At 40.1% G+C, this 17,978-nt stretch overlaps 1 protein-coding gene across 1 annotated transcript; it reads left to right on the top strand.

Annotated features, from left to right (window-relative positions):
• Positions 1-1,879: 1,879 nt before the first annotated feature.
• Positions 1,880-16,469, top strand: adhfe1 (alcohol dehydrogenase iron containing 1). Its single transcript, XM_084057223.1, has 14 exons — positions 1,880-2,010; positions 3,423-3,460; positions 3,584-3,633; positions 3,840-3,893; positions 4,930-5,084; positions 6,017-6,213; positions 7,568-7,645; positions 8,097-8,202; positions 10,775-10,927; positions 11,752-11,850; positions 12,725-12,803; positions 13,494-13,590; positions 14,387-14,544; positions 15,096-16,469. Exons 1-14 carry the CDS (start codon positions 1,958-1,960, stop codon positions 15,177-15,179), a joined length of 1,401 nt encoding a protein of 466 aa, XP_083913349.1. The 5' UTR covers positions 1,880-1,957; the 3' UTR covers positions 15,180-16,469.
• Positions 16,470-17,978: the final 1,509 nt, after the last annotated feature.

Genomic DNA, 17,978 nt, shown 5'->3' with positions numbered 1-17,978 from the left:
TGAGAGAGAGAGAGATTAAGAGAGATTAAAATGATAAGACACATCAAAACAAAATAGAGACAAAACCCTCAATTGGTCAAAGCAAGCAGTGGCTATAAAGAAAATAAAACAGCTCATGACCTCTGACAGTCCAGGTGGGGCACCTGATGCAGCCAACAGCACCAGGTGGACAGGCCTGTAAAACTCAGTTAAAACCAGACAAAAAGCATGCAAAGTGGATTAACACATACACACCTCTAAATCACTGCAGTGGTTTATACTGGGTTATAAAACCCATAACCTGGTACCCAACAGCATGCTGTAAATGTACATGATTGACACAGGTGTTCTTCACAGATAATTATAATACAAGATAATAATAAAAATGAATAAAAGTAATAATAGTGGGATACAGAAATATGGTAAAGACATGATCATCATGTCTTTTATTTAGACAGGTAGGCTACAATATATTTGATTTATTTACAGTTTTTGGTTAGCATTTTTGGTTCTTTTGTGTTTGGATCATGTCCTTATTTATGGACCAGAGCTAGTCCTTATTCAAGGCTCCGACATCCACAGGGGGAAAAGAAAAACTGCAGCTCGCTTGATCAAGGCTAATGAATTGATGTTCCATTAGCATTTCATACAGCATTCACTGTCCAAAATCTAATTGAAAACATTGAGTGCGCGTGCGGATGCTCTTTTCATTTAGTTTGATGTGGTTATTGACTTTATTGTCAATGTAATTACACCAACATTTCTGGCCTTTAACAGCCTAACAGCCTTTTCTTCCTGGGCAGCAAAGACAATTATCTTCACAATGAGTCATCAGTGGACTAATAAATAACCATATATATTGTATAGCTGTGAACTTTATGTTTATAACTAACAGTGGTGGGCAGTATACAGCAAGTAACAGTAGATTTATTTGAGTGGTGGATTTTTGGGATTTTTTTTATTTATTTCGTTTTTGTGCAAGCTCATGACCTTCACTCCACTACATTTCAAATAGAAATATTGTACTTTTGACCTCACTGCATTTCTATGAAAGGACTCTTAGGACCAAACTTTCACAAATATATTTGAATAAACCACTTAAGCTCTATTTCAAATATAGTGAAAATAGCAGATCTACAAGCTCCCAATGTTGTGGATGTGCTATTTTGAAAATGTCTGAACATATTTATTTTTCTTTATTTTATTAGATTTTTTACATTTATTTTCTTTTCTTTCTTTCTTTTTTTTGTTAGGGGGGGGGGTTCTACATTTCAATACAGCAATGCATTGATATTGAGAAGAAAATGCACGTAATTTCCAGCTTGAGGCTACTTAAGTAACTGTCCTCTGCTCTGACTGTCCACTGTCCACCAAACAGGAGGCTTTGGGTCTGTCCAGTGAACTTTCACCTCAATGTCTTCACTTTTGTGAACAGCAGGAGGCGCACTCATAGATATATAGGGCTGCTTAACAACCTGACGTTAGTTACATACCACACTAGAACCCATAGCCGGGAGGGACACCCGCGCTGTTATTGGTTAGTTGGTTGCCAGGCAACTGGCTGACCACGCGTTTCAGAGAGGACGAGGTTTGTTTCTAAGAAATCTAAACATTCAGGTAAACAGCAGCAGCACGTGAAGAGCAAAATGAACGATACAAATGAATTACTGACTGAATAAATAAATAAACAAATAAAATAATCTGTCTGTTATATATATATATAGGATACATTAATAAAATATCAAATTATCCCTACATTTATTTCCTGAAATTTTACATCTCTGACGGTCGGCTAGTTAAAGTTCAGATACAAAGTTTACATAACAAACCAAGCAGCCAATCACAGAGCGCGTCCGCTCCGGGCTATGGGATAATAAAGTGGATGTACACATCCCTCAGCGAAGCAACAACGCTCACATCTTCAGAAAGGACCTGCAGAACACAACATTAGTAATTACAATAATAATAATAATTAACAATGGCAGGACGAGACAAAGTTGTGCACCTGCTCAGACAACTGGAGAGAGCCGCGTGAGTTTTTAATATTTTTTAAAATATATATATTTAATGTGGTTTTTTTTTCGTGTTGTTTTAAAACGTGTTGCTGTCACGTTGCAGAGCTGCAAGGACTCACAGTTTATACTTTCTAGTCCGATGGTGTTGCGCCACTAAAAGGAACAGATCTACAAGCTATCAACGCGTCGCTCCGGGACGCGTTGATAGCTTGTAGATCTGTTCCTTTTGACCAGCGACACAGTCGTACTACCGCTATAGTGCTGGACAGCTGGAGTCTTAGAAAAGTTAAAAGACTTCAAACTAATGTTCTTTAAAGGCTTGTTGAGCATAATATCCTCTAGTAGTTTAATATAGTATTCTAGTACAGTAGTAATATAAGTAGTAGTCTAATAGTATTATATTACAGTAGTAATAGTTTAATAGTATTCTGTACAGTAGTAATAGTGTAATAAATAGTATTCTATCATTATTAGTAGAGGAAATTAAGAATATAAATAAAGCATATGGTTACCACTCTACATATCTCCTCAGTACAGGTGGAGTGGGCATCTAAACATTGTGGGCATCTCAATGTCAAATTGGCTTTTTTCCCCAAAACAATTTGAAAAAGTAAAGAATAAAGGTATGCTGTGGACTGAATTAAACATTTGACCATTATCAGACAAAGATGTACTCTTCAACTTTCTTGTTTATGCCCAAAATTAATGGCTGTCATTTTGTAGCAATTTGTACTAATTGTAGAAATATTAGGCATCACATGTCATTAAAAATGTATTTATTTGGCCCCTCATTGATAAAATAGACATGAATAGAAAATAATATAGATAAATATAAACAAAATGGTGCCCTGAGGCTACAATTATAGGCCTACTGTAGTAGCAAATGGTGGGGAGAGTAGAAGTAAATGTAATCATACAAATAATTACTTAGGTAAGAATAAAAGACAGTATCTTGTGAAAAGACTACTCAAGTACTGACCGAGGAACTTCATATGATCTGATGTATTGTTTTAATAATCAGTGTATTAACGTATTCAAATGTATACAAAATATTAAATTATAAATGCTTGTCCAATAGAAATAAACAAGCAGTCTGTCTCTTTGGCTGAAGTCTGTTTGAGAATGAAACAAACTGAACGTGTGTTTAATAAAAAAACAAAAAGGTACAAATAAAAGTAACAAGCTGAATGTAGCCAAATAATTAGAAAAAAATATTACTTTTGCCCCTTTACATTTGGCCAAATGTAAAGGAGCAAAAGTAGCTTTTTTCCCTCACAAACATACTTGAGTAAAAGTGAAAAGTATGTTGCATTAAAACTACGTACACTTTATTCAAAAAGTTACTTAAGTGAATGTAACTTACTTTCTATTTAATAGTATTGTAGTAGTATAGTAGTATTAATCTGAAATCATTTGTTTTATCAACAGTTGCAGATGCCCCGCCCACTCCAATACCTTCCATCACGGTAATGTTATTATTATTTTTATTATGAGTTACGATAATTGTTATTCATGTTGTTCTGGTATAAAACCACACGTATGAATATCATGATTTATGCTAATTGTTATTAATTATGATTTTATCTCAGGGGCTGGAGCTGCAGCATGCACTGTCAGGAAAACTGAGTATGCATTTGAGGTAATCACTTACTGATAAAAATCACTCCAAACTGTACTTCCTGATCTTTGTATGATCTGCTGTTTTTTATTTTACACTTGTAATATAATCCTGTAAATAATCTCATACTGACGACACATTTTTATATTGTGACGTCTCAGATTTAAATGTGTTGTTTTTGTACAAAATCAAAATGCTCCTTTAACATTGTGACGTCTCCTTGTCAGATGGCCAGCTCCAACATCCGATATGGAGAGGGCGTCACCAGAGAGATCGGCATGGTAACGTAGTTCGAACCAGTGTGGAGTAAAAAGTGGTATTTGTCCCTGAGATGTAGTGGAGTATAAGTACTTTGAAGTATCGAAAAATGGAAAATAAATGATCAGCTTTATTGACACATCACAGGTTTAAGAAGTGGGGGACATTCTTTTTCATGCAAGCTCCATCGTTTGCAGTTTTCAGGACAGGGGGCAGAGAGAGGGAGAGCAAGTAGACATAATAGCATATAGCATTAAAAAGTAGCCAGGTATATACATGAGAGTTACAAAGTAAATGCGATCACTCGTCTTTTACTGGGTTCACAGTTCAAATGAAGTTAAAGCAGCACTATGTAACGTTCCTACTCTGCCCCAGATTTGAACCTGGTTTCCAGCGCAAGCGCTGTTTTTTTTTTTTAAATATACAATTGAGCTAATAGAGCCTGCCTGCTTGCTCAGGGGATAAATTGAATCTTGTCAGATCCTGTGTCTAGGTGAGACATGACCTTTTACACAATGTCAGTCTCAATAGAAGAGCAGGGAGACTAAATACAACCACCCCAATTGTAATTATGTCCAGTCTGTTCTCTCGTCTCTATTTGAATCACAGACCGTTAGACACGAGTGTCATCATGTTTCATCATTCTTAAAGGGAGTTCACCCCCAAAATGACTTTTTTTATCGATTAGTCACCCCATGGAGACTTGAATTCATGGATATTTTTTTTTTTTTTCTCATTCCTAAGCCAATAATTTGATGACCGGCAGTCTCCTTTGTGTCACCTACCGGAACCGCTGCCTATACCGGTCCGCTGGTCATCAAATTTTTGGCTTATATTCATGAAATCAGTCTCCATGGGGTGACTAATCGATAGAACAAATGTCATTTTTTGGGTGAACTATCCCTCTAATGTAGCATTTCAAGCACGACCTATGAGGCAATCCTAGTCTGTGTCCATCTGTGGTCATTTTGTGATTCTTGATGAACATGAGATTAGACATAAGGTGAAGGTAAGCAAACAAACAAACAATAGTCCCTCTCTACGGCCGTCTCCCTGCAGGACCTCCAGAACATGGGAGCTCGTAATGTGTGTCTGATGACGGACAAGAACCTGGTGACCCTGCCCCCCATCAAGGCCGTCCTGGAGTCCCTGACCCAGAACGGAGTCAATTATAAGCTTTACGACAACGTCCGAGTGGAGCCTACAGACACCAGGTATACATACACACTGACTCCTCCTCTGCTGACCCTTAGGCCCTCCCACTTTAACACTAACCCCTCCCACCTCCAACCATGCCGACCTGCATGTCTTAATCTGTCTGCTGTATTATACAACTCTGTTCATTGTGTGTGTGTGTGTGTGTGTGTGTGTGTGTGTGTGTGTGTGTGTGTGTGTGTGTGTGTGTGTGTGTGTGTGTGTGTGTGCACGCACGTGTGTTGTGTGTGTGTGCGTACGCTCGTGCGTGTCAGTCATTGACGTGTGATAGATTTTATTTTTATTGAAAAAACAAACGTATTTTGTATATCTGAGAGATTATTATTATAACTGAGTGCCATGTGTTGGGGGGGGGGGTAGCACAGACATACAGAAAAATATAACCAATACGAAATACATCTATACAATTCTAACATATTAGGCAAGTAAAATAGCAAAGAACAACATGGGTAGTGTTAAAGGAACCCTGGCACAGGGGTGAAATTCCTGCCTGTCACCTTGGAGTCTTTGGAGACTCCGGCTTGGCCTGGTTCTCCAACGAACACTATTGGTCGTGTTCGAGGGTGGGATTCTACTCTTGATTCTTGGGAAACCCCCTTTCCCCCCCCTACATGAGAACAGGGAACACACACCTGTGTGAGGGAAATTGGGAATTGACATAATGTACACATTGGGATAAAAAGAAAGTAAAACCAAATGATGTGTAATTTGTGTGTTTAAATGTAGGGAACAGTGTGAATGTGTTCAGGGTTGGATGGCATTAGACCAAAGGAATGTTGTAATCTTGTGATTAGTGTTGGATTGAGGGCTTAATGCCACTGCAGTGCTTATTAGTTTTAGTAGCACTAGCATTAGTAGCTTCGGTAATCACATGACACCTGTCTGTCCCTCTCTGTCTGTCCGTCTGTCTGTCTCTCTCTCTCTCTCTAAGTTTTAAGGAGGCCATTGCGTTTGCCAAGGGAGAGTCCTTTGATGTTTTCGTAGCAGTGGGCGGGGGCTCTGTGATTGACACCTGCAAAGCAGCCAATCTGTACGCGTGCCACCCTGAGGCAGACTTCCTGGACTTCGTCAACGCTCCCATCGGGAAAGGAATACCCATCAATAAGGATCTCAAACCTCTGATCGCAGGTACACTTTAAAAAAAGACATAGATCAAGATCATACATTTTCAAATGACTGTAGATTTTACTGTACCGCACCTTTTAAAAAAGCATAGTTCTAGGGACACTTTAAACTCATTGAGTGCCAGAATTAATGAATTAATTTGTCAGCCAGTGCCAGCGTTTTTGAGCATTTTTACTATCCTTTCAAGAGCCACAGAACTACAGAAATGTCACAAAAACAGCCAAGCTACTCTCACAACGAGTTATGAGCAGGGCAGGAATTTCACCGTGGCCCCTCAGTTTGGCCTCATGCCCTTCAAAAATGATTTACCCTGAGGCCACAGTTGCCTCAATGCCCCACCGACACTGCCCCGGCTCAGAATCAGAATAAACGTTATTGTCACATCACAGGCTTACAGGTGTAAAGAAGTGGGGGAAATTTGTTTCTGTGCAACAAAGCTCCATCGTTTTTGATTGTTTACAGGAAGAGAAGTGTCAGGGAGAGCAGGGAGAAAAAGACATCAAACGGTAAAGAGAAACATGTCAGGGATACTGTAGGTGAAAATATATATCCACGTAGCATGATCCAGCTGTAAAAGTATGTACATGAGGTTAGACAAAAGGTCCATAAGGTTAGGCACAGAAGTGGTAAGGTGGTAACTAAGTAGCACTTTGGTAGGTCCACAAAGCAGCAACTATGTACATAAGATTAGACATTAAGGTGCAAAAGGGTGTCAGTGCATTGTACAAGAGATAAAGTGCAAACAGGTTCAACCACATGGTCCACAAAGGGCTGTAACTTTCACAGGGAATATCCACACTGTAGATCCACAGGAAAAGTAAAGTCCATGTCACCATTTTCTCCTCTGCCTTTTTCCTGTGAATTCAGTTTTTATTCCAGAGCTGGACATTTATGAACTTTTGACTCAGGAGTTCATACACATATTGATAATTTGTAAATACCAATACATTATTTTGTGAAATAAACAGCTTATATTTATTATTTACTCACAGATATTAATACTTAATATGAAAAATGTAAATGTTTCCCTGCCCTGTCATTTGGCATTTGTGTCCTAAAAATAAAGTAGAACGCCAAAGGTCAAGTGGCTAGCATGTCTGAAAAACACAAGTGCGTTTGTGTGCGCACGTGTGGAGGTGTCATGTTAGAGGGGGGCTCCAAGGAAAAAAGGTCGGGAACCCCTGGATTAAAAGCATACTTACTCTATGCTTCATTATAGCATGGATACATGGATAAACACACACAAATATATCTGCAGAGCACAGACATCATACACGTACAGTACAGTGTTTCTAATTATTGTCTAATAATAATTAAATGTCTAAATAATAATGAATATTTATGTTTTCCTCTTCAGTTCCTACGACTGCTGGAACCGGCAGTGAGACGACTGGTGTTGCTATTTTTGACTTTGAACATCTGAAGGCAAAAACTGGTACGTCTGGAGAAAGAAAAAAACACCACCACTAACCCCTAACAGGTGGTGGTGTTTGGGGTATCGCGTGTTCAGGAAATGAATGTGCTTGGGGTGTATTAATGTGTTTTTGGGGTGTCGTTTGGGTTGTATTAATATGGGTTGTGGGGTGTATTAATGTGTTTTTGGGGTGGTGTTTGGGGTTGTGTGTTCAGCTATTAATGTGTTTTGGGGTGGTGTTTGGGGGAGTATTGATGTGTTTGGGGGTGTATTAATGTGTTTTGGGGTGGTGTTTGGGGGTGTATTAATGTGTTTTGGGGTGGTGTTTGGGGGTGTATTAATGTGTTTTGGGGTGGTGTTTGGGGGGTGTATTAATGTGTTTTGGGGTGGTGTTTGGGGGTGTATTAATGTGTTTTGGGGTGGTGTTTGGGGGTGTATTAATGTGTTTTGGGGTGGTGTTTTGTGTGTTCAGGTATTGCCAGCAGGGCCCTCAAACCAACCCTGGGCATGGTGGATCCTCTCCACACTCTTCACATGCCAGCGAGAGTAGCAGCCAACAGTGGATTTGATGTTCTGTGGTGAGTCTACTTCCAATGTATTGTCCCATCACAGGTTTACAGGAGGAAAACAGTGGGTGAAAAAAAAAGAAAAGTCATACAAGCTCCATAATTTGTAGTTTTCAAGAAAGGGAAGAAGAATTGAAGATAAAAAGGAAGAACAAGAAAACCCTCTTGTGAGGTTAAAATAGCAGCAGATATAATAACAGATATATACACAAGGTGCAGTAATATAATTGATTGATTGATTGATTGATTGATTGATTTAATACTTTATTAGCAGTTTACAAGGTCAGCTAAGAGGATGTAAAACCCAAGAAAGCCTATGGCTTGTTTCCATTGGGGTCCTTGAACACTACAGATATAGAACATAGACCAGGGGTCTTCAACAGGGGGTCCGGGACCCCTAGGGGGTCCTCAGAGTTACTACAGGGGGTCCGCCAAATCTTTGTGTGATATGATTTTTAGCGGCGCTAGCCGCTCTATACCTTTAGGTATAGAGCGGATATTAGCCCTCTATACCTGGCTTTTGCGTCAACGTTCTGATTGGTCAGACACGTCAACAAAGTGATTGGTCAAGCTTCACGTGACACGTGGCTATAAACACATTATAGACACTTATTGATGACAAAATGTATCAAAGGCGCCGCTACCTTCACACAGGTGTGATTTTTTTTTACATTAACCACTTGAACCGTAGCATCCCTTTTCAGAGGAGAACTTTAGTATATATAGCCGATCTACAAGCGATCTACAAGCTCACAACGCCTCGCAGCGCGAGGCGTTGTGAGCTTGTAGATCGGCTATTTTTGGCAAAGAGGTATAGGTGTAGAGGGGAAAAAAGAGCAGAGCAAGTAAACAAAAAAGGTTTAATCTGAAACACAATTTTATACAATATAGAGGGGGGTCCCTGCTTCATCTCTCTCTCAGCTAGGGGGTCCTTGGCCTGAAAACGTTGAAGACCCCTGACATAGACCTTTGTGCATAATAGTCTCATCATGTGTAGGTCAAACATAATGTTGCAGCATGTATCAGGCATGTCAGTGTAAACATAATGTGGTGGTTAAATACAGATCTGCTATTATTGATCTGCTATTTTCACTATTCTTTGTGTGACAAAGTATATCGGGCTAAAGTGGTCTTAACTCATTTACTAGCCAGATTTCCCCAGACAAACTGGAGACTCTTAACGGCAACCTTTTCGGTCACATGTCCACATGTGTACCACGTGTCCACCTTTCTCCCACATCTGGGATTGACTGGCGGCCCTCTGAGCCCCCAGCAATAATGATGTCACACATTAACTGAGGTGAAAAGTCAATGTCACATGATTAGGTTTGTACCTGTGCCGCTGGTGAAAGGTGATCGAATTTACAGTTTACTGTGTAGTCATCTATAGCGGACGCTCTTACCAACCATGACTTGCAAAGTACAAGATTAGAAGAAGCAACATGAACCCTAGTCAACCAACGACAGGGTGAGAGGTCAAGTACAGACTGAGAGAACTGTAGTATCGTGCCTCAAAGAAACTAGGATACCAGGTTAATAATGAACCTGTCATCTGTCAACCTGACAAGCAAGCAATATGAATTTAACTATCTCACCTGTTCTTACGTCCGTGGAGACTCCTGTCCAGGACAGGCTTCAGATGTGCCTCCTCAGGAGTTATGGCTCAGATCTGAACCCATTTGATTTGGCGTTAGGAAACCATTATGACCGCATGCCCTTACTGACGACGTCGACCCAAGGCAGGGTTCGAACCCACGACCGTCAGCATGAAAAGCGTGTGCTCTAACCCCTACACTAGGGCGGCCCCAACATGGATTCAACTATAAATTCACAAAATCTCTGTCTGCCCGTCTGTACCCCGCATATCCCGAGGCGAGAACTGTTCGACCGATCGAATTCAAACTTGGGGTACGGAGGGCAGTGCCTTGTGGGAAGTCGGTCGGACCAGTGGTTGTCCAGAACCGAAAATCCACAAATCTGTCTGTTTGTCTGTCCCTATATGGAAATTCCTGATGTCACTAATATGACATCATAGCACTGACATCATAAACCGGTCTCCAAGTACTGATAGTTACTGCACTGTAAGTAGTACTCTGACAACAGGTACAACAACCGGTATTGCATAATATTTCATGTGTTCTGAACACATGACGTCGTAGACTGGCCTCCAAGTACTATGACAGGGAGAAGTTGGGTTCTGAAGAAGACTTGTGTCGAAAGGTTGTTGTCGAGCGTAAATAAGAAAGGTTATTGCATCGTGGCTACGAGCTGTGCGACCTCCTCTCTTTTAAACAGTTATATATCTCTCATGGTCAGCACCTCCTCACCGCTGGTGTGCGCTCCTGTTCCATTGTTTGCTGGATTTTTGGTTCTGGACAACCGCCAGTCTGACCGACTTCCCACTTGGCAATTAACACACCCTTGGGCCCTCAGCGATACACACGCCAAGTTTGAAGTCGATCAGTCTGGACGGCTCTCGATATGAAGAGGACAGCCAGAAACACATACTGTAGGCAGACTGAGATTCGGTGCATTTATAGATAGAAGAATAGTATGTTAATTCATGTTTGTCCTGCGTTTGCAGCCATGCTCTGGAGTCGTACACTGCTCTGCCCTACAACGAGCGAAAGCCCTGTCCTCCAAACCCCCTCAACAGACCGGCCTACCAGGGCAGCAACCCCATCAGTGATGTCTGGTCCAGGCACGCACTCAATGTGGTGGCCAAATACATGAAACGGTACAATAACATCACATTACACCCAGCTGTACTACTGTCTGTGTCTTCTACACTGTCTGTCTCTCCTACACTGTCTTCCTCTCAGCTTCCCTACTGTCTGTCTCTCCTACACTGTCTTCCTCTCAGCTTTCCTACTGTCTGTCTCTTCTACACTGTCTGTCTCTCAGCTTTTCTACTGTCTATCTCTCCTACACTGTCTCCCAACTAGGGCTGTCAAACGAATATTCGATATTCAAATATTATTCGAATATTGGGAAAATAGGTATATTCTTATATGAAAATGAATATTCGAATATTTAAAAAAATAAATAAAAAAGTTATAAAAACAAACATGTTTTATTGGAAAAAATAAAATATTTTTTTATAATAATAATAATAATATTCGAATATATTTGAATATCTGCCAATTTTTAAGACCAATATTCGAATATAATTTCTGAGGAAAGTTGACAGCCCTACTCCCAACTCAGCTCTCCTACTGTCTGTCTCTTCTACACTATCTCCCTCTCAGCTTTCCTACTGTCTGTCTTTCCTACTCTGTCTCCCTCTCAGCTTTCCTACTGTCTGTCTCTCCTACACTGTCTCCCTCTCAGCTGTCCTACTGTCTGTCTCTCCTACACTCTCTCCCTCTCAGTTTTCTTACAGTCTGTCTCTCCTACACTGTCTCCCTCTCATCTTTCCTGCATAGACCTTTTACACATTACTAGGTTTGTCATAATCATAATTGTATTTATTTATTCTGTCTGTCATCTGTTTTCTTTCTTCACCAATGTGACTGATTGATGAATTCATTTATGTATTGATAATGTTATTGATCATTGCAGGTCAGTGGCTGACCGGGAGGACAAGGAGGCCAGGTCCAACATGCATCTGGCCAGTGTGTTTGCAGGGATTGGATTTGGAAACGCAGGAGTCCATCTCTGGTAAAAAAAACAAAAAAAAACAATTGAAAGCCTCTCAAAGCATTTCATAAAGAAAGAATGAAAAGCTAGGTTATACAGTAAATGCAGTGGTGGGGCTCCTAGCTTCATCTCACTCGCAACTAAGGGGTCTTTGGCCTTAAAACGTTGAAGACCCCTGGACTAGATAAGTGATTCTCAAACGTTTTAATTTGAAGGACCCCCAGTTTGGTCTGCATTACCCCCTGACCCCTCCGAGAGTGTACAAATAGACCCTCTCAGAGTTACAGACCCGTAAGGGTCCATTTGGTTCCTAACTATTGATCGTTTACCCCCTGGAACCCCCTCAAGGACCCCTAGGGCAGTGGTTCTCAAAGTTGGGTCTGGGGACCCCCGGGGGGTCCTTGAGGGGGTTCCAGGGGGTCCCCAGCAAAATGTGTAAATATAGCATAAAAATCTGTTTAACCACTTTAACTAATACTTAGGCCGTTTGTAAATAGCCGACCGACAAGTATTGCGACACGTTTTGATCGTAGATCTGCTATTTTAAATAGAATATTGAAAGGAAAATGTGAAGAAAGTGGATTATGTTTAAAACAAATCAAAGATGGGGGTCTGTAGCCAAATTCATATTCATTTTGGGGTTGTTTGAGACCACGGGTAGTGGGGTCCCCACTTTGAGAACCGGTGATAGACAACTATCTATATATCTTAGTAAGTAGTAAGTAAGTAATCAGTCCTTTGTGTGCACTCATTTCCCAATAGCAGCCAATTCCATACCCTAAAATATATATATTATAACCACTTTCAACCTGGTGTCCTGGTTTAAATTTTTTTAGCCATCAATTGTTGAGTGTCTGCTTCCCTATAGTGGTTGATATTATTCATGTTTCTACAGTCATGGCATGTCATACCCCATCGCTGGTAATGTGAAGACCTACAGGGCTAAAGGATACAGCGTGGATCACCCTGTAGTGGTGAGTCTGCATACTTTATTCATGCTTGTGGAGATGGACAATTTAAATTCTATGCTATTGCCTATTGATTGATTTGAACATTATGTTAAAAAAGAGAAATACAAGTAAAATACAATGCATTCACTGAAATAACACACCAAGGATAAGAAGACAATAGAGTCCAAGTACAAACAGATTTAACAACAAAGAACAGACATTGATCCCTAAGCCCACTTTAAAAACTATACAACTCTGTGAACTATAAAACGCAAAGTCTTATTAACAGCATAGATATATAAATTAAACAGACAACCACGCTAATCTGCAACACTATCTAGAAGCCATGATTTTTTTATTTTTTTTTTAGGCTTTTATTGCTTTATTTGGAGAGGGACAGATAAAGTAGTCTGACAGGAAATGGGGAGAGAGATGGGGGAAGACACGCAGCAAAGGCCGTCGGGAACGGGACGCGAACGCACGGCACGCTGTCTGTTTAGGAATTTCAACCAAGGGTGCCTAGACCGCGACGCCACGGCCTAGGCCTAGAAGCCATGATTTAACCTATTTCCTCAACAAGCTGACTGCCAATGTTCGTTATGGGCAGTGGTAGCATGATTATGCGATTGCGTGACTGTGTTTGTTTTTGTGTGTGTGTGTGTGTGTGTGTGTATACGTGTGTATACGTGTGTTTATATATGTGTGCATTCACAGCCTCATGGCCTGTCGGTGGTCCTCACCTCTCCTGCAGTGTTTAACTTCACTGCCCCCATGTGTCCAGATCGCCACCTGGAGGCAGCACAGATCCTAGGTAACATCGCCGACTGTCATGAAGACCCACTTGTCGCATGTGTTGCATTTATTATTATATCCACGTATTTAGCCCACACAGTATTATTGTATTTTTTTTTAACTACGTAAACCCTATAGTCTTGAGTTACAACTGTAGTCTGACAAATCTGTCTGACCTACAAGCTCTAAACGCATACATGGGAAACTAGCAGCGCAGGGGCCACATGTGGCCCCCACCTTCACTTAATGTGGCCCGCAGGTTAATATCGAATTACTGATATATTATTGATTTCAGCTGTTACAATTCCAAACATGCAACAGTCTATATTAGTAGCTTAATGCCTAGTATTAAAATTCTGTTGTCTTTTTTATGTCCAATGTATTTGTATTTAAGTTCATAAAGTTAACATAAGTATAACTAAATGCATTTGAAATAAAATAAAAAATATTACTTTTCAGGATTCCAATTCAAAAATAGCAAAAGAAAAATCTGGATTCCAATTCCAAAATAGCAGATCTATAAGCTATTTTTGCTACTTTTGTGTGACATAGACTGGCGAAAAAAGTTAAAATACGATGAGATAGTATATGCAATGTGGCCCTCTCGAGTGAGTGTGGAAATATAGTGGCCCTCTCCATCATCAATATTGCCCAACCCTGGTTTAGAGCTTCTAGATCTGCTATTTTTGGTGAGTGCTGCCCCCAGAATAGACATGGGGTTGAAGTTGTTAACAAAGATTGAAAATATCAAATTAGAAAAATATACATATACATTATAGTCAAGGCCTTTAAAATGTGAGTGTTATTGGTTTCAGGTGCTGACATCAGCATGGCTAAGAGGGAGGATGCCGGGCCGATACTGGCCGACACTCTGAGGAAGTTCCTGTACGACCTGGAAGTCGATGACGGGCTGAGCGCCGTGGGATACACTAAAGACGACATCCCTGGACTGGTCAAAGGAACCATTCCTCAGGTACAATCTATATTATATACATGAAAAAAATATCTTTTCACACGGGATCACGACCTTAGGGCAGGTAGGGAGGCGCCGGCAATCTGTCATGCAGAATGACAAGCTATCCCGGCAGTGTGAAATGTACGCGCTCATGCTCGTTTCACGCACACACCTGCCCGACGTGACAGGGCTGACTTAGTCAACGTTTTTCTATGGGACACGCAGGACACAGCTGAAGCAGCACTTGACGTCGGTCCATGGCTAAACACAGAACTAGTGGCTGTACTCAACTCAACAAGTGAACTAGTCTTGCGTGGCTAGACTACTATTCCACAATCTCCGAATGCTACATAGAGCATGTTTATTTTATTTTGTGTATGATGTTTTATTGTATTGTTAACCTCATGAATCCTATTCTGGGGGCAAAAAATTGCTGATCTACAAGCCGCATTGCGAAATCTCAGCAAAGAGATTTGGTGTAGAGGTAAAAAAAAGAAAGGAGCTGACCAAGTACAGAGCCCTGGGAGACCCCGGTTTGAATGTGTGTTTTTTTTGTTCCTGTGTTTCAGGAGAGAGTGACCAAGCTGTCTCCCAGAGAACACACCGAGGAAGACCTCCACCACCTGTTTGAAGCTTCTATGACGCTTTATTAACAATACAGTCTCATTTCACACACACACACACACACACACACACACACACACACACACACACACACACACACACACACACACACACACACACACACACACACACACACACACACACAACATGGTCTTCTATCCTTCTGGGGACTAGTCTCACATAGCCAATCAGATATCTCCACCTATCTCTGCCTACCTATCAGCACTAGGCAGAGATCTCTGAAAGACGGTTACGCAAAACTACCTGAGGACCACAGTTATTAAAACAATAAGCCATAGAATGTATTAGTAGGAAGCCCAGCGTGGAGCGGAGGGCTTCCTACCCTCTTTGCGGTTGTAAAATCACGGTAAACAACGGCCTCACGTGGATCATTGTGTTTCTAACACAAACCAAGTGAGTTGTAAGCTTGCACATACACAGGATGAAAAGCAGTGCCATATAGGAAAAACTACATTATGAACGGTAATACATCCATGAAACCTTACGGTGAATATGGTAAACAAGACGTTAGCGCTTATTTCCTTAACTTCCTCACAGTCTAGGACTTTTATACTTGTCATGTGTTGTGATGAGGAGTCTTTCGTCGAGGGGTAGGAGCAAACGGAACACTAGACAAACACGCACACATTTATAAAACGTGTTTTCTCCATTGAACATTTATAAAACACAACCATCATGTTTTCTGTATTGATGTGGTTTTCATTTGAATCCCATCAACGGGGATTCATCCCACTTAAAACCCTATTTAATGTGATTGAAATGTTTATTCTAGTCTGCTGATATATGATTGATTCCGCTGTCCATTCATCATTAACATGGATGACGGTGGTAGTGCCTTGCTCTCTACAGAGAATAGAACCCTCAACTTTTGACAGTGAGTGGAATAAACCCGCAGCAGTTATTAGAATGTGTTTTTCAGACTAGCATACAGTACCGCAATGAACATTTTAGATCTATAAGCTCACAATGTGACGTGCTGCGATCTGGTAGATCTGCTATTTTCGGTGTGCGACACGACACGACACCGACATGTAACTACAAACATTGTCAAATTTAAATCAAATAGAAATGACTTGTGTTATGCCTTCTCATGTAGTATTAAACATAATACTGTACTGTATATTGTATACAGTGAGGTTTCACTCCTGGACTGACATGTACAAAGTGTCTTTATTGTTGTAATTCTGTGGTTTCATGTGAATTGAAAGGAGTCAATGAAATATCTGTGAAATTATATTTTTGAAACGTAAACATTTTGTATGTGAATGTTCATTAAAGAACCTGTCGGATTTTGTGAGGGATGGAATCATGTCATATTTAATTTAAACCTCTTAAAGGGATTTTAATGTATACTTAGACTTTTGTGTGCACCGTAGATAGATTTGAAGTTGCTTGATTCAATATTTAGATATTTGATATTCATTTCATCTAGTATATAAGCCCATTGAACGTCAAACTCCATTTTAACCATGTTAGAATAATTGAAAACACACGTCCCTGCTTCTGGTGACTGATATTGTCCTAATGCGCCCCCTCGGGCAGTGTTTTTCAAATGACCTTTTATATATATATATATATATATATATAAAGATAACAAAATTGGGACAATATCAGTCACCAGAAGCAGGGACATGTTTTGAATGAGTCGAACATGCATTAGAAGGATAACATCAGTCACCTGAAGAAGGGATGTGTTTTCATTTCAATGAGTCTAACATTAATATTAGAAGGACAACATCAGTCACCAGAAGCAGGGTTGTGTTTTCAATTAATCTAACATGGTTAAAATGGAGTTTGAACTTTAATGGGCTTATATAGGAGAGTGCCTTATCTGTTGAAGCACCTTGTCAGTACAAATTTCCAACAAATTATAAATGATACATTATTAAAGGTTAGTCTACCAAGCAGCACATGATCAAAATCAGCCCCATCTTTACCAGCTGCAACATTAAAGGGATGAACACATTAATGCATTACTGATTACAAGACATTTGATTAAACTGAGTATTTCTTCATTGTGGCAATGCTACTGTAAGGCAGTAGCCTAATTAAGCCACTGGGTGTCACTGTTGTATTGCTCATTAGGGTGTGTAGAGGCCAGCACATCAATGTGGATTACACTACTTGACAAAATCAAGAGTACTTCTAACACCAGTGGCTACCTACATTTCACCCTAATGTTGTATATTCTTATATTGAAATGAACAGTGGTGCAAAGTAACTAAGTACATGTACTCAAGTACTGTACTTCAGCAAAGCAAAATTGGTACTTTTACCTAGTATATCGATTTTCAATACTTTATACTCCTACTCCACTACATCTAAGAGGCAAATGTACTTTTTACTCCACTACAATTATTCAAAAACTTAAGTTACACAGTTTCTTTGTAGATTTAGATTACAAAACCACATTACCCGAAAAGTAAGCCCTATTTTATATCTCATCTATTCGAAAACAGCCGATCTACAAGCCCATAGATCGTCTACTTTCGGAAAGAGTTTGACAACTGGTACGAATTTGAGTACCGGCAATGAATTGGGAAAAGCTACCATTGACCACAACATACAAAAACACATCCAGGAGGTACTTTTATTGTTGCGCAGAAAAATGTGTCACACATGCAAACAGCCATGTTTGAAGCCGTCTTTTTTATCATCATCCATTATCTTTATTTATTAGCAAACCAGAGAGAAAGTTTAATAACAAAAAAAACAAAATGAAGTGCTGAACAAATCGTGTTTCTGTACAAGTCAAAGTATACTACAATATATACTATTATCATACAAGTGGCAACGCAATGGAGTTA

The sequence above is a fragment of the Gymnoscopelus microlampas genome, assembly GCF_963454915.1.
Source record: "Gymnoscopelus microlampas genome assembly, chromosome: 5".
In the NCBI taxonomy this organism is placed as follows: Eukaryota; Metazoa; Chordata; class Actinopteri; order Myctophiformes; family Myctophidae; genus Gymnoscopelus; species Gymnoscopelus microlampas.
Note: the sequence above shows the minus strand (reverse complement) of the source record. Positions and strands in the feature narration are given on the sequence as shown.